Below are 17,397 nucleotides of genomic sequence, written 5' to 3'. Positions count from 1 at the left end.
ATTATACAGACTGCAAGTGTTTAATAATGAAAATAGCGACGCTCTTGTCTCTGTGAATACAGTAATAAACGATGGTAACTTTAACCACATTTAACAGTACATTAGCAACATGCTAACGAAACATTTAGAAAGACAATTTACAAATATCACTAAAAATATCATGATATCATGGATCATGTCAGTTATTATCGCTCCATCTGCCATTTTTCGCTGCTGTTCTTGCTTGCTTACCTAGTCTGATGATTCAGCTGTGCACAGATCCAGGCGTTAATACTGGCTTGTCTAATGTCTTGAACATGGGTTGGCATATGCAAATATTGTGAGTGTACATATTAATGATCCCAACTGTTACGTAACAGTCGGTGTTATGTTGAGATTCGCCTGTTCTTCGAAAGTCTTTTAAACAAATGAGATTTACATAAGAAGGAGGAAGCAATGGAGTTGAAACCCAATGTATGTATTTTCCATGTACTGAACACTTGTTATTCAACTATGCCAAGGTAAATTCAATTTTTGATTCTAGGGCACTTTTAAACCGTGCTAATGCTTATCCACAAGTGACTACATAATTCTAAAGCTATCTAATAGAATGTTGTGATCTGTTGTCAAAAGACCTAATAGCACTAGAAGAAGGATGCCCTTGTGATAAGATGTGAAAAGCAGGTACTTTATAGCTTTATTAAATGATGGTGCTTAAATCCTGAATTTATCTGAATGGCAGATTTAGGAAGGCAATGCAGTTTTGTTACACAATGTTGGTTTTGATATTTTAATAATTTAATGCTGGATGTGATGTCTGTTGCTTGTGGGCCATTAAACTGCTATTAACTTTTTTTTTTTTTTTGCTTTAGACCTGATGGCACTAAAAGAAGGGAATCAAGAACTGAAAGAAACAGAAGAGAAAGATCAGTATAAGATATGTGATTTCATTGATGTTGAAAAATCCATAAAGACTGAAACGACTTCATCACAAATTCTGAAGACTGAATTTGACAGTAACTTCACTTGCTCTCATTTTGGAAAGGGTTTCGATCAAAAACAAAACCTTAACAACAGTGAGAAAATTCACGCTGAACAGAAGTCTTTCACATGTCAACAGTGTGGGATAAGTTTAACTAAAAGAAGAAACCTTAAACGACACATGATGATTCACACTGGAGAGAAGCCTTTCAAATGTCAACATTGTGGAAAGAGTTTCAGACTTAAATCAACCTGTGAATCACACATGATGATTCACACTGGAGAGAAGCCTTTCACATGTGATCAGTGTGGAAAGGGTTTTAGACTTAAATCAATCTATGATTCACACAAGAGGATTCACACTGGAGAGAAGCCTTTCACATGTCAACAATGTGGAATGAGTTTCACTGAAAAAGGAAACCTTAAACAACACATGAAAATTCACACTGGAGAGAGGCCTTTCACATGTGATCAGTGTGGAAAGAGTTTCCGACGTAAAGAAACCCTTAATTACCACACAAAGATAAAACATTCAGGTGAGTAATGTTTTATTTGTCATTGGTGTGGAAAGAGTTTTAAACTTAAAGCAACTCATGATTCACAGTGAACAGTCACACAGGTGAGAGTCCTTACACCTGCAAACAGTGGGGATTCACAGAAATGCATTATTCATTACTGTAAAGTGATCTGACTGGGGGATTTTTTTCCCATGCGCTCCATGCAGACGTGATTAATAAGCAATAATTATATAGTAAATAAATTATACATATCCGACAGCCTATGACTTCACTACTAGTGCGACCCCAATGCACATAAGGGGCGCCTAGAGAACCAGTCATCCACTTATCATCTGAAGGGACTGTTCAGCAGGCAGTCCTGAGGCATGACAGGGAGATGCAGTGTCTCATTCCCTGATCTCAGGGAACAATGGTTACATGCACAACCTGAGATCTTCCCTTTCAAAAGTAGGTATGGGGAATGAAATACCCACACAGCCATGCTGAGGGGAGTGCGTGCAAAAGAATAGCTGACAAAAAACTGAAAATTTCAACAGAAATGTCAAAATCGCTCCTCCTACGGGTTGAATAGGCTGTCAGTGACTGTATTCCCTAAGGCCAACACCCAAGCTATAAGCCTCACAGAGACCCCAGAAATATCTAGAGGCCTACCAAAGCTGCTCACAGGCTTGGAACCAAAACTTCAAACAGAAGGGTACCTTTTAAGGGAATGTGGCCAGGGAGCTGAAAGAAGGCCTGGCCAGTCACTTCTCAGGGGAGCATGTCTACACCTAGCCAGGCCAATAAACTGACGTCTAGAGAGAAGGACTGCAAACTGACAGTAACCAGCTCAGACCAGATCGCAGAGACGTGCATCCTGGGGCATCCTCAGCATAGCACTATGAACCCTTGCAATCAAGGGGAGTTATTTTGCTCAAATTAGGACCTACAGAGTGCTTCTTAAACAAGGCACTCTGGAGGCTGAGTACTCTACATAGGGTCCCTAATGAGAGGCAAATCTCCAGCTCCAACAGGGGCTGATCTACCATGGAAGTTCTTACTAAAAAATAATCTCTTAAAGAATTTCTTAATAACGATCTACCAGGGAGGTCTCACAAAAGGCCTTTAACCTGGACTGTACTCTAAGAATGACCCTTAATACGAGGAGAGTACCATCTGGACTCAACTGAGACGAGTATTGACCAAGCTCAATGCAAGTGATGATATAACTCTAGGGAGTAAAGATACTAACTTGGTCAGAAGTTATAAGGACCTACTCAACCCAAAGGATTGCCTTCAAGGAGGCCAGCTTGAGGGGCAACTACTTAGTAGCAGATCTAGAATTCTGGGGCTAGTATCAGGGAGGCTGTACTGGAGCCTGAGCTACCTGATTACCATCTGCTCAACTCTAGGGAACTAGAACATCAGGAACCTAGCTCAACCTGGAGGATCGCTGTCAAGGAGGGCCAACTACTTGGTAGCAATCTATCTAACTCAAGCAGCAACTAGAGGTTTGCAGGCTTGGAATACTCGTTTGAATTGCCATCACAAGGCGTGTACTCTGCATATCACTTTTTAACTTTAAAACGAGGGGAGTACAAATCTATGCGACCAGGCTTATGAGGAGGCCCCAGATAGGGCAGACTACTCTAGCATAACACGACCACAGCCCCGGGACTAATGCTCAAGCTCTAAGGGAGAAATTAAATTTTTTGATGAAAACATTCCAGGATTTTTTCCATATAGTAGACTTCAATGGGCACCAATCAAAATTAGTTTCACTGCAGCTTCAAATTGTTCTACACGATCCCAGATGAGAAATAAGGGTCTTATCTAGTGAAACCATCGCTCATTTTCTGAAAAAAATTGAAAATTATATAAGTTTTATCCATAAATACTCATCTTGAACTGGCTCTCCTCTTCTTCTCTATTTGAATTCCAGCATTGTAGACACTGCTAAGCATATTACTGCCCTCCGCAGGTCAAAGTTTTGAACTAATTTTTATATGCAATATGCTAGTTCAATAGTACATAACAATTAGTTCAAACTTTAACCTGTGGAGGGCAGTAATACGCTTAGCAGTGTCTACAATGTTGGAATTCAAATAGAGAAGTAGATGAGAGCTTGTTCAAGATGAGCATTTATGATTAAAACTTATATAATTTTCCTTTTTTTTTCAGAAAATGAGCGATGGTTTCACTAGATAGGACCCTTATTTCTCATCTGGGATAGTGTAGAACAATTTGAAGCTGCAATAAAACTTACTTTGACCTTCAACTGTTTGGTGCCCATTGAAGTCTACTATAAGGAGAAAAGTCCTGGAATGTTTTCATCGAAAACTTTAATTTCTTTTCGACTGAAGAAAGAAAGACATGGACATCTTGGATGACATGGGGGTAAGTAAATTATCAGGAAAAGTATTTAAAAGTGGAATAATCCTTTAATAGCCATAATGCAGAAGGTCGGCCCCGGTCATGGACGACTCTCACAATGACAGGAGGAGTATTAGGATCACTAGTTGCCAGTCCTAAGCTTGAGAGGCTCTCATAGGAGCAGCCAACTCCAAGCTACGGCATGCTAGGAGGCGGGAAAGCTACAGCAAAACTGCCTCTGTCTAAAGACATGTTCTTAAAGTACTAGTCTAGTCTCTTGATAAGATGCCAAAAGCAGGTCATTTTTAGTTTTATTAAATGATGGTGCTTAAATCCTGACTGAAATTGTTCACAAGTACCATTGCATTAGTGAAGAGAACAGTTTTTTTTTTTTTTTTTTTTTTTTTTTTTTTTTTTTAAACCTGAATGGCAGTTTCAGGATTGGTCTATGACAATTCAGTTTTGTTGCACAATGTTGGTTTTTATATCTTTATATTTATATCCTGGTTGTGATTTCTGTTGCTTTGAGCTGTTAACTTTTTTTTTTTTTGCTTTAGACCCGATGGCACTGAAAGAAGAGGATCAAGAACTGAAAGAAACAGAAGAGAAAGATGAATATAAGAGATGTGATTTCATTAATGTTGAAAAATCCATACAGACTGAATTTGACAGCAACTTCACTTGCTCTCATTGTGGAAAGAGTTTCAAACAAAAACAAAACCTTAACAACCACATGAAAATTCACACTGAACAGAATCCTTTCACATGTCAACAGTGTGGGATGGGTTTCACTAGAAAGGGAAACCTTAAACGACACATGATCGTTCACACTAGAGAGAAGCCTTTCAAATGTCAACAGTGTGGACTGAGTTTCACTGACAAAGGAAACCTTAAACAACACATGAAAATTCATTCCGGAGAGAAGCCTTACACATGTCAACAGTGTGGAAAGCGTTTCACTGATAAAGGAAACCTTAATCGACACATGATGATTCACACTGGAGAAAAGCCTTACGCATGTGATCAGTGTGGAAAGAGTTTCGTTGATAAAGGAAACTTTAAACAACACATGAAAATTCACACTGGAGAGAAGCCGTTCACATGTGATCAGTGTGGAAAGAGTTTCAGACTTAAATCAACCCGTGATTCACACAAGAGGATTCACACTGGAGAGAAGCCTTTCACATGTCAACAGTGTGGAAGGAGTTTTGCTGATAAAGGAAACCTTAAACAACACATGAACCGTCACAATGGAGATGAGAGAAAGCGTTTCCGACGTAAAGTAACCCTTAATTCCCACACAAAGAGAAACCACTCAGGTGAGTAATGTTTTATACGTCATTAGTGTGGAAAGAGTTTCCGAAGTAAAGTAACCCTTAATTCCCACACAAAGAGAAAACACTCAGGTGAGTTATGTTTTATACGTCATTAGTGTGGAAAGAGTTTCAAACATAAAGCAACTCATGATTCACACAAGAACAGTCACACAGGTGAGAGTCCTTACACCTGCAAACAGTGTGGGATTCACAGAAATGCATTACTCACTACAGTAAAGTGACATGACTGGGGGATTTTTTTCCATGCACTGTGTGCAGATGTGATTAATAAACAATTAATTGGTGATTATTTTCGTTATGTATCATCAGTTGGTTGATAAAGCTGCAACACTCTCTCCTAACTTGGAAAGTTGTCATTTCATCACATTGTGAGGAAATTTAAATCCATTGGCTTGACATTTAATCATTTAACAGATGCTTTTATCCCAAGTGACTTACATATGAGGAGAGCAGTAGAAGAAATCAAACTAACAATAGGGCAACAATATATCTAAGTGCTATCACCAGTCTAGCACAGTCCATGTAGTGAGTTTTTAAATGGGTGGTTCAGTGTTTTGTTTTTTTTCTAGGCTTGATTGTGTTTATGGGGCGCAGTTTAACATGTCTTAATGCTTCGTTTAAAAATATATATATTTTACCTTTTTACACCACTGTTTCCCTTCTCCTAAAAATGAGTTTCTGGTTCCATGAAGCCCCTCCCTCAGAAATATGCAATGGACTGAGATTGGTTAGCTGGCCCAGTCTATTGCAATTCGCTGTCTGGAATACGTTGTCATGATTCACGTAGTCCGGAAACGCCATGACCCTTACCATTACGGGTAAAAGTCATAGTCTTTGCTTCGGTGGAAATGTAATTAATGGCAGTAATGATGAAGAGCATCAAGCAGAATCTTTTTTAGCACAGTTTTTAATGTACGTTTAATGTCACTAGAAAATGTTACTGCTGCTCCATATTGTTCTGATTAAAGCTTTACTGTAGCTGAATACATTACTGAGTAGTAGCATTTTTGTAAAGGTAATAAACAGGGTTTATGATGTCACCAACCTGGGAAGAAGCATGTTGTAGACCAAACCGGTCGTTTTTGTAGGCATTAAACTGCCATAACTTTAAAAGACAATATCTCCATTTGCATTGAACTTTCAGCATCATAACTTTGCAGATACTGTTTATGCTCAAGCAGCAATATTACACACTAACTAAAGTTAAAAAAGTGAAATCTCAATGAAACTACCCCTTTAATAGATAGAGAAAACATGGTGAACTCTAATGATAATGTGCCTCAGGGACAGCATATATTAGCAGAAAAGCAGAGGATCTAATACTGAGCCCTGTTGCACTCCATACTTGTGTTTTAAGATGTTTGTTTGTTTACACAAAATATTAGCATTTGGATAGATTTGACTTAAACCATGCTAATGCTTATCAACAAGTGACAACATAATTCGAAAACTATCCAATAGAATGTCATCCATTGTCAAAAGAGCTAATAGCACTAGAAGAAAGATGCACTCATGATAAAATGCCCAAAGCATGTAATTCATTGTTTTAATTTAATGATGGTTCTTAAATCCTGACTGAAGTTGTTCACAAGTACCACTGCATTAAGGAAAAGGGACTTTCTAAATTTTATTTTATCTGAATGGCTGATTCAGGATTGGTTATTAACAGGGGTGGCTAACCCTGGTCTTGGAGAGCCACATTCCTATAGACTTCAGCTCCAACCTTAATCAAATACACCTGAACAAGCTAATCAAGGTTTGAAAGGTTGCTAGAAAGCTATAGGCAGGTGAGTTTTATCAGAGTTGGAGCTAAACTCTTAAGCACTGAGGCTCTCCAGGACCAGGGTTAGTCACTCCTGGTTGATAACAATGCAGTTTTGTAGCACAATGTTGGTTCTGATATTCTAATATTTTTATTCTGGTTGTGATGTCTGTTCCTTTTAGCCATTAAACTGCTATTAACTTGAATTGTTTTGCTTTAGACCTGATGCCACTGAAAGAAGAAACTGAAGAACTGAAAGAAACTGAAGAGAAAGATCAATACAAGACATGTGATTTCATTAATGTTGAAAAATCCATACAGACTGAAAGGACTTCATCACGAAAAAAAATTCAGAAGACCAAATCTAACAGTAACTTCACTTGCTCTCATTGTGGAAAGAGTTTTGATCAAAAACAAAACCTTAACAACCACTTGAGAACTCACACTGGGGAGAAGCCTTTCACATGCCAACAGTGTGGGAAGAGTTTCAGTCAGAAAGGAAACCTTTATTCCCACATGAAAATTCACACCGGAGAGAAGCCATTCACATGTGATCATTGTGGAAAGAGTTTTCTGCGTAAAATAACCCTTATTGTCCACACACAAAGAAAACACTCAGGTGAGAACTATTTTATATGTCATCAGTGTGGAAAGTGTTTAAGACATAAAAGTTGTCAAAAGTGCTAATGGCACTAAAAGAAAGATGCAGTCATAATTAGATACCAAAGCAGATCACGTTGTTAATGATGGTACTTAAATCCTGATTGAATGTGTTTAGTATCATTGCATTAGTGAATATTAGTGAATAATTCTCTAATATTATTGACCTGAATGTCTATAGCAATGCAGTTGTGTTGCACAATATTGGTTTTGATGCCTGTTGCTTTGAGCCCTTAAAAATGCCATTAACTTTTGTCTTTTATTTTTTCACTTTAGACCTGATGGCTCTGAAAGAAGAGAATCAAGAACTGGAAGAAATAGAAGAGAAAGAACAAAATAACAGACATGATTTCAATGATGTCGAGAAATCCATTCAGACTGAAATGTCTTCGCTAAATAAAGCACAGAAGACCAAATCTAAAAGTAACTTCACCTGCTCTCATTGTGGAAAGAGTTTCAATCAAAAACATAACCTTAAATGCCACATGAAAGTTCACACCAAGCCTTTCTCATGTGAACAGTGTGGAATGAGATTCGTTCACAAAGGAAACCTTAATATCCACATGAGAGTTCACACAGGAGAGAAGCCGTTCACATGTAAACAGTGTGGAAAGAGCTTTAAATTGAAAACATCCCTTGAATCCCACATGCAGAGAGGACACTCAGAGAAAAGAGTAAGTCTCAACATTCAAACATCTTTGACCTGCAAACCCTGTGGGAAGAGCTTCAAATATAAATCATACCTTGATTCCCACATGAGAATTCACACTGGAGAGAAGCCTTTTTCATGTCATCAGTGTGGAAAGGGCTTCATTCACAGAGGAAACCTTAATACCCACATGAGAGTTCACACTGGAGAGAAGCCGTTCACATGTGAATGGTGTGGAAAGAGTTTCAGAAATATAGGATCCCTTAATACCCACATGAAGATTATACACTCAGAGAAAAGAGTAAGCCTCAACACTGAAAAACCTTTCGCCTGCAAACTGTGTAGAAAGGACTTCGCATATAAATCATACCTTGATTCCCACATGAGACATCACACTGGAGAGAAGCCTTTCAAATGTGATCAGTGTGGGACTAGCTTCTCGCTCAAAGGAACTCTTAAGACTCACATGAGCATTCACACTGGGGAGAAGCCATTCAAATGTGATCAGTGTGGAAAGAGCTTCAGACTTAAGCAAATTCTTGATTTACACATGAAAAGTCACGGTGTTAAGAGTACTTACACCTGCAAACAGTGTGGGAAGAGCTTCTCATATAAACAAACATTTGATGCCCACATAAGAGTTCACACTGGTGAGAGCCCTTACGTCTGCAAACAGTGTGGGAAGATTTGCTCAAACAAAGGAAATCTTATGGCTCACATGAGAAGTCACACAGGAGAGAAACCATTCATGTGTCTTGAGTGTGGAAAATGTTTTACACGTGGACTAACCCTTACTTTACACATGAAGCTTCACTCAGAAGAGAACTCTTCTAATTGTCAACAGTGTGGAATGAGTTTCCCAGACAAGAGACGTCTTAGCTGGCATTTAAAAAGGCACTTAAAAAGTAACAGGCGAAAGAAGTCTTTCACGTGCAATGACTGTGGAAAGAGTTTCAGAATTAAAGGAAACCTCAAGACTCACATGAGAGTTCACACGGAAGAGAAACCTTTCACATGTCTTAAGTGTAAGAAGAGTTTTGCATATAAAGGTGACCTGAAACGTCATTTGCAAAAACCTTGTGAAAAGAAGTTGCCGTGCTCTGATAGTGGAAAGACGATTAGAAAAAGTAGTCTTCAACACATTCAATCTGAAGAAAGGCCGTTTAGTTGTGATCAGTGTAATAAGAAATTCATTTTGCCATCACACTTACAGATACACCAGAAAAGTCATGCAGATGTGAGAAAACATTTGTGTTCATTGTGTGGAAAGAGATTTAAATGGCTCGGTGGTTTAAAATGGCACCAGAAAATTCGTATCTTGTGTGAAAGTAAGGCTACGGTCAGGCCGCAGATGAATCTGGCCCAAATGTGATTGTCCACCTTAGTTACAATTTACATTCTTCACTTTTTTTTAATATAATTTAGGCTAATTTTTATAATTTTAGGTTTTATTTTTTGTCTTTACACATGCTCTGTATTGCCAAATGTTTTGGGATGTCTGCCTTTACTTGCAAATAAACTTTAAGGGCATACCATTCTTAATTCATAGGGTTTAATAGCTATAACAGCCTCATCTCTTCTGGGAAGGCTTTCCACAAGGTTTAGGATTGTGTTAATGGAAATTTTTGAACATTCTTCTAAGAAGTGCATTTGTGAGGTCAGGCACTGATGTTGGACAAGAAGGTGTCTCCACTCTAATTCACCCCAAACCTGTTAACCTGTTAACCTGGACTTTACTTTGTGCACTAGTGCTCAGTCACAAGAAGGGGGTATCTGCAAACTTCCCACAATGTTGGGAGCATGAAATTGTCCAAAATGTCTTGGCATGCTGAAGCATTAAGGCTCAGTTTCACAGACAGGACTTAGCCTAAGCCAGTACAAGTTTCTTTGAGTTTAAACATGCATTGTAGTCTAGGACTAGCTTAAGCCTTGTCTGTGAAACCGGGAAAAAGAGTTCCTTTTACTGAAACTAAGGGGGCAAGCCCAGCCCAGCCCCTGAAATACAACCTCACACCATAATCCCTTCTCCACCAAACTGTCCTTTGGATTGCCAGACAGAGAAGTGTAATCTGTCTAGTGGCGGCGTGCTTTACACCACTGCATCCGACACTTTGCATTGCACTTGGTGATGTAAGGCTTGGATGCAGCTGCTCAGCCATGGAAACCCATTCCATGAAGCTCTCTACGCACTGTTCTTGAGCTAATCTGAAGGCCACACAAAGTTTGGAGGTCTGTAGCTATTGACTCTGCAGAAAGTTGGCAAATTCTGTGGACTGTGCGCCTCAGCATGTGCTTACCCTGCTCTGATTTTACGTGGCCTATCACTTTGTGGCTGAGTTGCCGTTGTTCCCAATTGCTTCCACTTTGGTATGATGCCACTAACAGTTGACCATGGAATATTTAGCAGTGAGGAAATTTCATGAATGGACTATCATGATACCATGCGTGAATTTGCTGAGCTCCTGAGAGTGACCCATTCTTTCACAAATGTTTGTAGAAACAGTCTGCATAGGTGCTTGATTTTATACACCTGTGGCCATGGAAGTTATTGGGTGTCCCAATTCTTTTTGCAATATACTGTATGAACTCCTGTGGCTGCACCTGACCATCTGCTTTGCACAGTTGTTGTTGTTTTTTTTAGTTCATTTTTTTTTGCCTCAAGGCACACATTTATGAATATGAAATTAATCTTTTAATTTTTTTCTCCAAATATTTTTACATTCACAAATGGCTATATTTCACTCTTCTGTCATTCTGTGATAAATGCTGCAATGTGAATGAAAGATTATAAATAAAAACACATGAGAGAAATAATGAATGTTATACTGTGCATTATTTGATTGACTTAACATTGTTATTAAATGCACACATAAACACACCAATCAAGCCTAACATTATGAGCACTGACAGATGAAGTGAATAACACTGATTATCTCTTCATCACGGCACCTGTTAGTGGGTGGATATATTAGGCAGCGAGTGAACATTTTGTCCTCATAGTTGATGTGTTTGAAGCAGGAAAAATGGGCAAGCATTAAGATTTGAGCGAGTTTGACGAGGGCCAAATTATGTTGGCTAAATGACTGGGTCATAGCATCCCCAGGTGAAAAAAAAGTGCTCTATTTTCGTGCACTAATTACTGTACTTAATATACTAAAAGTTCTTCTTTAGTACTTCTTAAGATAATCTTAAGAACATCTAAGTGTACTCAGCTGTGCTATTTTGAGACACCATGAAATATGAACTTGAATGTTCTTTTAATATACTGTCTCTGTATTTAAAAAATGTATTTAGATACTACTTATAGTACATTTGAACCCATAGTGTACTACTGAAAGCTCCAACAGTGGACACGTGAGCATCAGAACTGGACCATGGAGCAATGGAAGAAGGTATCCTGGTCTGATGAATCATGTTTTCTTTTACATCATGTGGATGGCCGGGTGCGTGACCATCTCTTACCTGGGGAACACAAGGCACCAGGATGCACTATGGGAAGAAGGCAATCCGACAGAGGCAGTGTGATGCTTTGGGCAATGTTCTGCTGGGAAACATTGGGTCCTGCCATCCATGTGGATGTTACTTTGACACGTACCACATACTTAAGCATTGTTGCAGACCATGTACACCCTTTCATGAAAACAGTATTCCCTGGTGGCAGTGGCCTCTTTCATCAGGATAATGCTCCTGCCACAAAGCAAAAATGGTCCAGGAATGTTTTGAGGAGCACAACAACGAGTTTTGAGGTATTGACTTGACCTCCACATTCCCCAGTTCCTGCAGTGCAAACATGCTAAAAAGCAGGTACTTCAGACAATTATTACAGGGACTATGAAAAGGTTGTCGGTGCCAGAGTGAAGGAGGGCTTGGATGAATGAATTCTGGATGCACAGGCCCTGTGCAAAGAAACTGTAATTTCTTGAGTGATAAGAATGTAAAAAAGAAAGAGTGGAAGGCGAGACCACTAGTGATGCTAGCAGGTGTAGTGGAAATTTGAAAATGTGCATGTCTCCTCCAAAAACACTACCAAGGTTGAATTATGTACTCTGAAATATAGAACCTCTGTTGTGTGATGTATGGGAAACTTTAGGTAAAGAAACCTTTAACCTTTGGGGTTATTATTCTTGGTTGGGAAGTAAGACAACTGTAAGGGACATAAATAAGAAAGCAGGGGTTGTCACATGAAAGGAGAACGAGGATTTAGCCTTGAAGATAGGGGGTATAAGAGCAACAGAGAAAAGCTGTTATCTATCTTTCATTCTGCAGGCTCTCTGTGAGCTTGTATGACTGTCTGATCTTTCTGGCAAGAAATACATTTTTAAAAGACATTGGTCTAAGTTTGATTCTTACACAGTGAGTTTGGTAAGTTGTTTATTTTTGCCACAACACAGGCTAAAGCTATTAGCGGATGGATGGAAAGTTGGATAAAAACTGGGTGATGTAATGAAATCAGTCTTGCTGTCATCTCAGGATGGGTACAGCTGATTGCAATAAATTCCTCAATAAATTGCAATAATTTCTATTTTACTGGCCTATCTGACATGGTACCAAGAAACAGAAAGAGGAAAAGGGGGAACTTTTGACATAACTTATGGAGATGGAGGAAAGAGGATCATACATTTGTCCTCTGTATTTAACCCATCCAGTTAGTACACACACATTAGGAGTAGATGGTATTGAACACACACATACCCCGAGCAGTGTGCAGTTATTTTTTTCTGTGGTGCCTGGGGCGCAATTGGGGGTTAGGTGTTCAAGGGAACCTGAGACTCGATCCCATAACCTTCGTGTTATCAGTCTGACTCTCTTACCATTAGGTCACGACTGACCCAGGGTTCTTGGGGTTTTGCATTCTTTTCACAGTTGGTGACATCATCATCATCATCTCCAGCTTTAATTACGTCACCATTGGCAAAGCACATATCACAGCAGGTCACTATAGTAGAAACAAAGTTGGGTCTCCCCTTCAGAGCTTTAAAAAAAATTGACCAGCGTGACTTTGGCATGCCAAAATTCTGATTAACAACACATCTTGCCTTGGAGTGATGCCTGCTGTAATAAGCTTCAACAGGGGCAGCAACAGGCTCACAATAGGGGCTCATAATGCATATGGGATGCATATTTTGACTCTCATGTTCAGTAAACTGTAAAGAACTCCTTTTTTTTCATCTCAGAAACATTACTAGACTCTGCTCTGTTATCCCTTTCTGTGACTGAAAGGCTTATTCATACTTTCATTTTTTCCCACATTGATTATTGCTATGCACTTCTGGCTGGGGTTCCTAAATCCTCACTTATTTGTGACTTGCAAAGCAATGTCTTGGTATATATACACTATGTATGTGTGTGTGTGAAGTGCTATTGTGACTCAGCCATCATTTCTTGTACGGGACTCTTATTACTGCAGAGTGCTTTACAGACATGCCTGTTTTGCACACGGCACTCAAACACAGAACCAGGAAACAGGAAACTCTTCAGTTCAGAGAAAATGAAACTAAACTGTAGTTGAGCTATTGTGTGTTTGCGTCTCTGTATTCATGCAGTAAAATGGCAGAAGCCAGATTTTCTGAAGATGAGTTCATGTGTCCAGTGTGTCTGGATCTCCTGAAGGATCCAGTGACCACTTCCTGTGGACACTGTTACTGTAAGATCTGTATCACAGACTTCTGGGATCAGGAGGATCAGAAGAGAGTCTACAGCTGCCCTCAGTGCAGACAGACCTTTAGTCCAAGACCTGCTTTAGCTAAAAACACCATGCTGGCTGAAGTGGTGGAGAAACTGAAGAACACTAATATTTCTGCTGACTGTTACGCTGGAGCTGGAGATGTGCAGTGTGACGTCTGTACTGGAAGAAAACTCAAAGCCATCAAATCCTGTCTGGTGTGTCTGAACTCTTACTGTCAGAATCACCTTGAACAACATGAGAGTTTGTTTAAAGGAAAGAGACACAATCTGACTGATGCCACTGGACGACTGCAGGAGATGATCTGCCAGAAACACGACAAGATCCTTGAGGTTTTTGTTGTGTATTTTGTTAATGCTGTTATTTAACTACATTTCCCATGATGCACATTGTTACATGTGTTTCCGGAAAAAGTTCCGGTGTGTGATCTCTCTCTAACACCTGTGAGTAAACGAGCGGTCACGTTAAGTGTGTGTATGTATCATCCTTCCCTGCACGCGCCGTTATAATCTCCTAAAAATACACAATAAAGTGGCGACGAGGATCTCGTTATTCTGCGTGTGTTGTGAAGATGCGGAAATGAAGCGGCTTGACGGCGACATCGCTGAAAAACGCGAAATAATACGAGTCTGCTGTTAATCCACGTCTGAACTGAAAAAAAGGGGGAGGAAAGACGACGATTCAGATAAGTGACTGAATTGATTGTTAAACGGCAGAGAACGGCAAAAATGGCATCAGTTTTTGGAAATATGGGTCCTTTTGATGAAAGCAATGAGCAGTGGAGTTCTTACACAGAACGATTTGAGTACTTTGTAGCAGCGAATGCTATTACTGAAGAGAAAGTTGTACCCACATTTTTAAGTGTGATGGGACCAAAAACATATACACTACTGCGTAACCTCCTGCAACCAGAAAAACCTGGAGAGAAAACGTATGATCAAATAGTGAGCACTCTTAAAGCGCATTTCTCTCCAAAACCCTTAGTAATAGCAGAGCGATTTCGGTTCCACAGACGAAATCAACTAGAAGGGGAAACTGTGACAGTGTTTGTGGCAGTGCTAAAAAAATTAGCTGAACACTGCGAATTTGGTGATGTGCTCAACGATACACTTCGGGACAGATTGGTATGCGGACTCCGCTGCGAGGGCATACAGAAAAGGCTGTTAACCGAGAGCAACCTGACACTACAAAGAGCAATTGAGCTGAGTGTGTCTATGGAATTGGCTGCTAAGGAAGCCCAGCAATTGAGCTCAAACAGTAAAGTGTACAAGATGGAGACTGAAAAACAAACTGAAAATAAAGGCCCATGTTTCCGTTGTGGCAAGACTGGACACTCACCTGTTTCATGCTGGTTTAAGGATACGGAATGCCGCAGCTGTAAGAAAAAGGGACACATCGAGCGTGCATGTAGAAATAAAACAGAAAAGAAAAAAATACAGCCGAAACCAGTATTCAGAAGGAAACAAAAGAAACGCATATTTGCAGTCGGGCAGGAAAACAAAGAGGGTACGGAAACATCTGATGAGGAATTTCTCTTGCATGTGCTCACCGTTGCAGGTGGAACCAAGGCTTATAAGGTCACAGCGCTGCTGGAAGGACAACCAGTGAAAATGGAGATTGACACTGGTGCAGCTGTGTCGCTGGTGTCGGATGCGATATACAGCGAAATGCTGAGCCACCTGCCACTCAAACCACCTGATGTAGTCCTTAAAACTTATACTGGGGAATCAGTGACCATGAAAGGACTCACCCAAGTAACAGTTGAACTGAATGGACAAACAAAAAAACTGCCATTGTATGTGGTCGTGGGTGATTACCCCTCGTTGATGGGTCGTTCCTGGCTGGAGCAACTCAAGGTGGACTGGCCAGCCATACATATGGTGACACCTAAAACACTGGATCTTGAAGGTGTTCTTCAAAAACACACTGAAGTTTTCAAACAGGAGTTAGGCAGCATGGAAGGAATCAAAGTGAAATTGACTGTGGAGCCAGGAAGCCAGCCAAAGTTCTTAAAGTCCCGGCCCCTGCCATATGCACTCAAACCTAAAGTGGAGGCGAGCTTAGCTGAACTTGTGAAGAATGGTGTGCTGGAACCAGTCAGTGTGAGTAAGTGGGCAACACCCATTGTTCCAGTTATAAAGAAGGATGGAGGCATAAGGATCTGCGGCGATTTTAAAGTCACTGTAAATCCAGTGTTGTCAGCAGAGCAATACCCCTTGCCCCACATTAATGACCTTTTTGCTGGGCTGACAGGAGGGCAAAAATTCAGCAAAATTGATCTCAACCAAGCATACCTACAGATGCATGTGGAGGAACAGTCCAGAGAACTTCTCACCATCAATACACACAAAGGCCTATTTCGTTACAAACGCTTACCGTTCGGAATTACCTCGGCTCCATCCATTTTTCAGCGAGCGATGGATCAGATTCTTGCAGGACTTCCAGGAGTTGTGTGTTATCTAGATGACATTCTAGTGACTGGCACGAATGAAGAGTCACACTTACAGCACCTGGATGCTACCCTCGAGAGACTGAAAGAGTACGGATTGAGAGTGCGCAAGGATAAATGTGAATTTTTCCAGTTTTCAGTCGAGTATCTAGGCCATGTCATTGATGCCTCCGGTCTGCATACGTCCCCATCCAAAGTTAAGGCCATTGTGGATGCTCCAGTGCCCAAAAATGTCAGCCAGTTGCGGTCTTTCCTCGGCTTACTTAATTATTATGGGCGATTCATCCCAAATATCGCGACGCTGCTGAAACCTCTCCACAAACTGTTGTGTCATGAGAATAATTGGAAGTGGACCTCTGAATGCCAGGAGTCGTTCATAAGAGCAAAGGAGACACTTTTAAGGTCAAATGCCCTCACTCATTTTGACCCTGCTCTTCCTATCCAGCTGGCTTGCGATGCTTCCCCTTATGGTGTGGGAGCTGTCTTGTCCCACATCATGCCTAATGGTCAAGAGAGGCCAATTGCGTTTGCTTCCAGGAGTCTGAGCAAAGCAGAAGCAAACTATGCTCAGATTGAGCGAGAAGCATTGAGCATTGTGTTTGGAGTGCGTAAGTTTTATCAGTATATTTTTGGTAGGAAGTTCACGTTACTGACCGATCATCGCCCTCTCACGGCTATTTTTGGCCCACACCATGGCATTCCCTCTCTTGCTGCCAGTAGGATGCAAAGGTGGGCCTTGTTGTTATCTGCTCACACCTATGACATCAAGTACCGGAAGTCGGAAATTGCATGGGAATGCGGACGGTCTGTCCAGGTTGCCTCTCACAGACAGAGTAAAGGAGGCACAGGTGGCTGAAATCTTTTACTTCAGCCAGGTGGAAAGGGCCCCAGTGACAGCCGCGCAAGTACGCAAGGGCACACGAAATGACCCTGTCCTGTCAAAAGTCATGGATATGGTCATGACAGGCAAAGGGGAGAACGATGATCTGGAGCTAAAACCATACGTCTCTCGACGTCATGAACTTTC

General features: G+C 40.5%; 2 protein-coding genes across 2 annotated transcripts; both read left to right on the top strand.

Annotated features, from left to right (window-relative positions):
• Positions 1 to 422: 422 nt before the first annotated feature.
• Positions 423 to 10,407, top strand: LOC125273644 (zinc finger protein 721-like). The gene is made up of 4 exons (XM_048199197.1): positions 423 to 1,496; positions 4,388 to 5,149; positions 7,150 to 7,548; positions 7,866 to 10,407. The coding sequence occupies exons 1-4, from the start codon at positions 857 to 859 to the stop codon at positions 9,608 to 9,610; spliced, it is 3,546 nt and encodes a 1,181-aa protein (XP_048055154.1). The 5' UTR covers positions 423 to 856; the 3' UTR covers positions 9,611 to 10,407.
• A 3,274-nt stretch (positions 10,408 to 13,681) lies between these two features.
• Positions 13,682 to 14,299, top strand: LOC125273643 (E3 ubiquitin/ISG15 ligase TRIM25-like). Its single transcript, XM_048199195.1, has one exon. The coding sequence runs from the start codon at positions 13,786 to 13,788 to the stop codon at positions 14,287 to 14,289; it is 504 nt and encodes a 167-aa protein (XP_048055152.1). The 5' UTR covers positions 13,682 to 13,785; the 3' UTR covers positions 14,290 to 14,299.
• The last annotated feature ends 3,098 nt before the right edge of the window (positions 14,300 to 17,397 follow it).

The sequence above is a fragment of the Megalobrama amblycephala genome, linkage group LG8, assembly GCF_018812025.1.
Source record: "Megalobrama amblycephala isolate DHTTF-2021 linkage group LG8, ASM1881202v1, whole genome shotgun sequence".
Taxonomy (NCBI): Eukaryota; Metazoa; Chordata; class Actinopteri; order Cypriniformes; family Xenocyprididae; genus Megalobrama; species Megalobrama amblycephala.
This window is presented reverse-complemented; position numbering and strand designations above follow the sequence as displayed.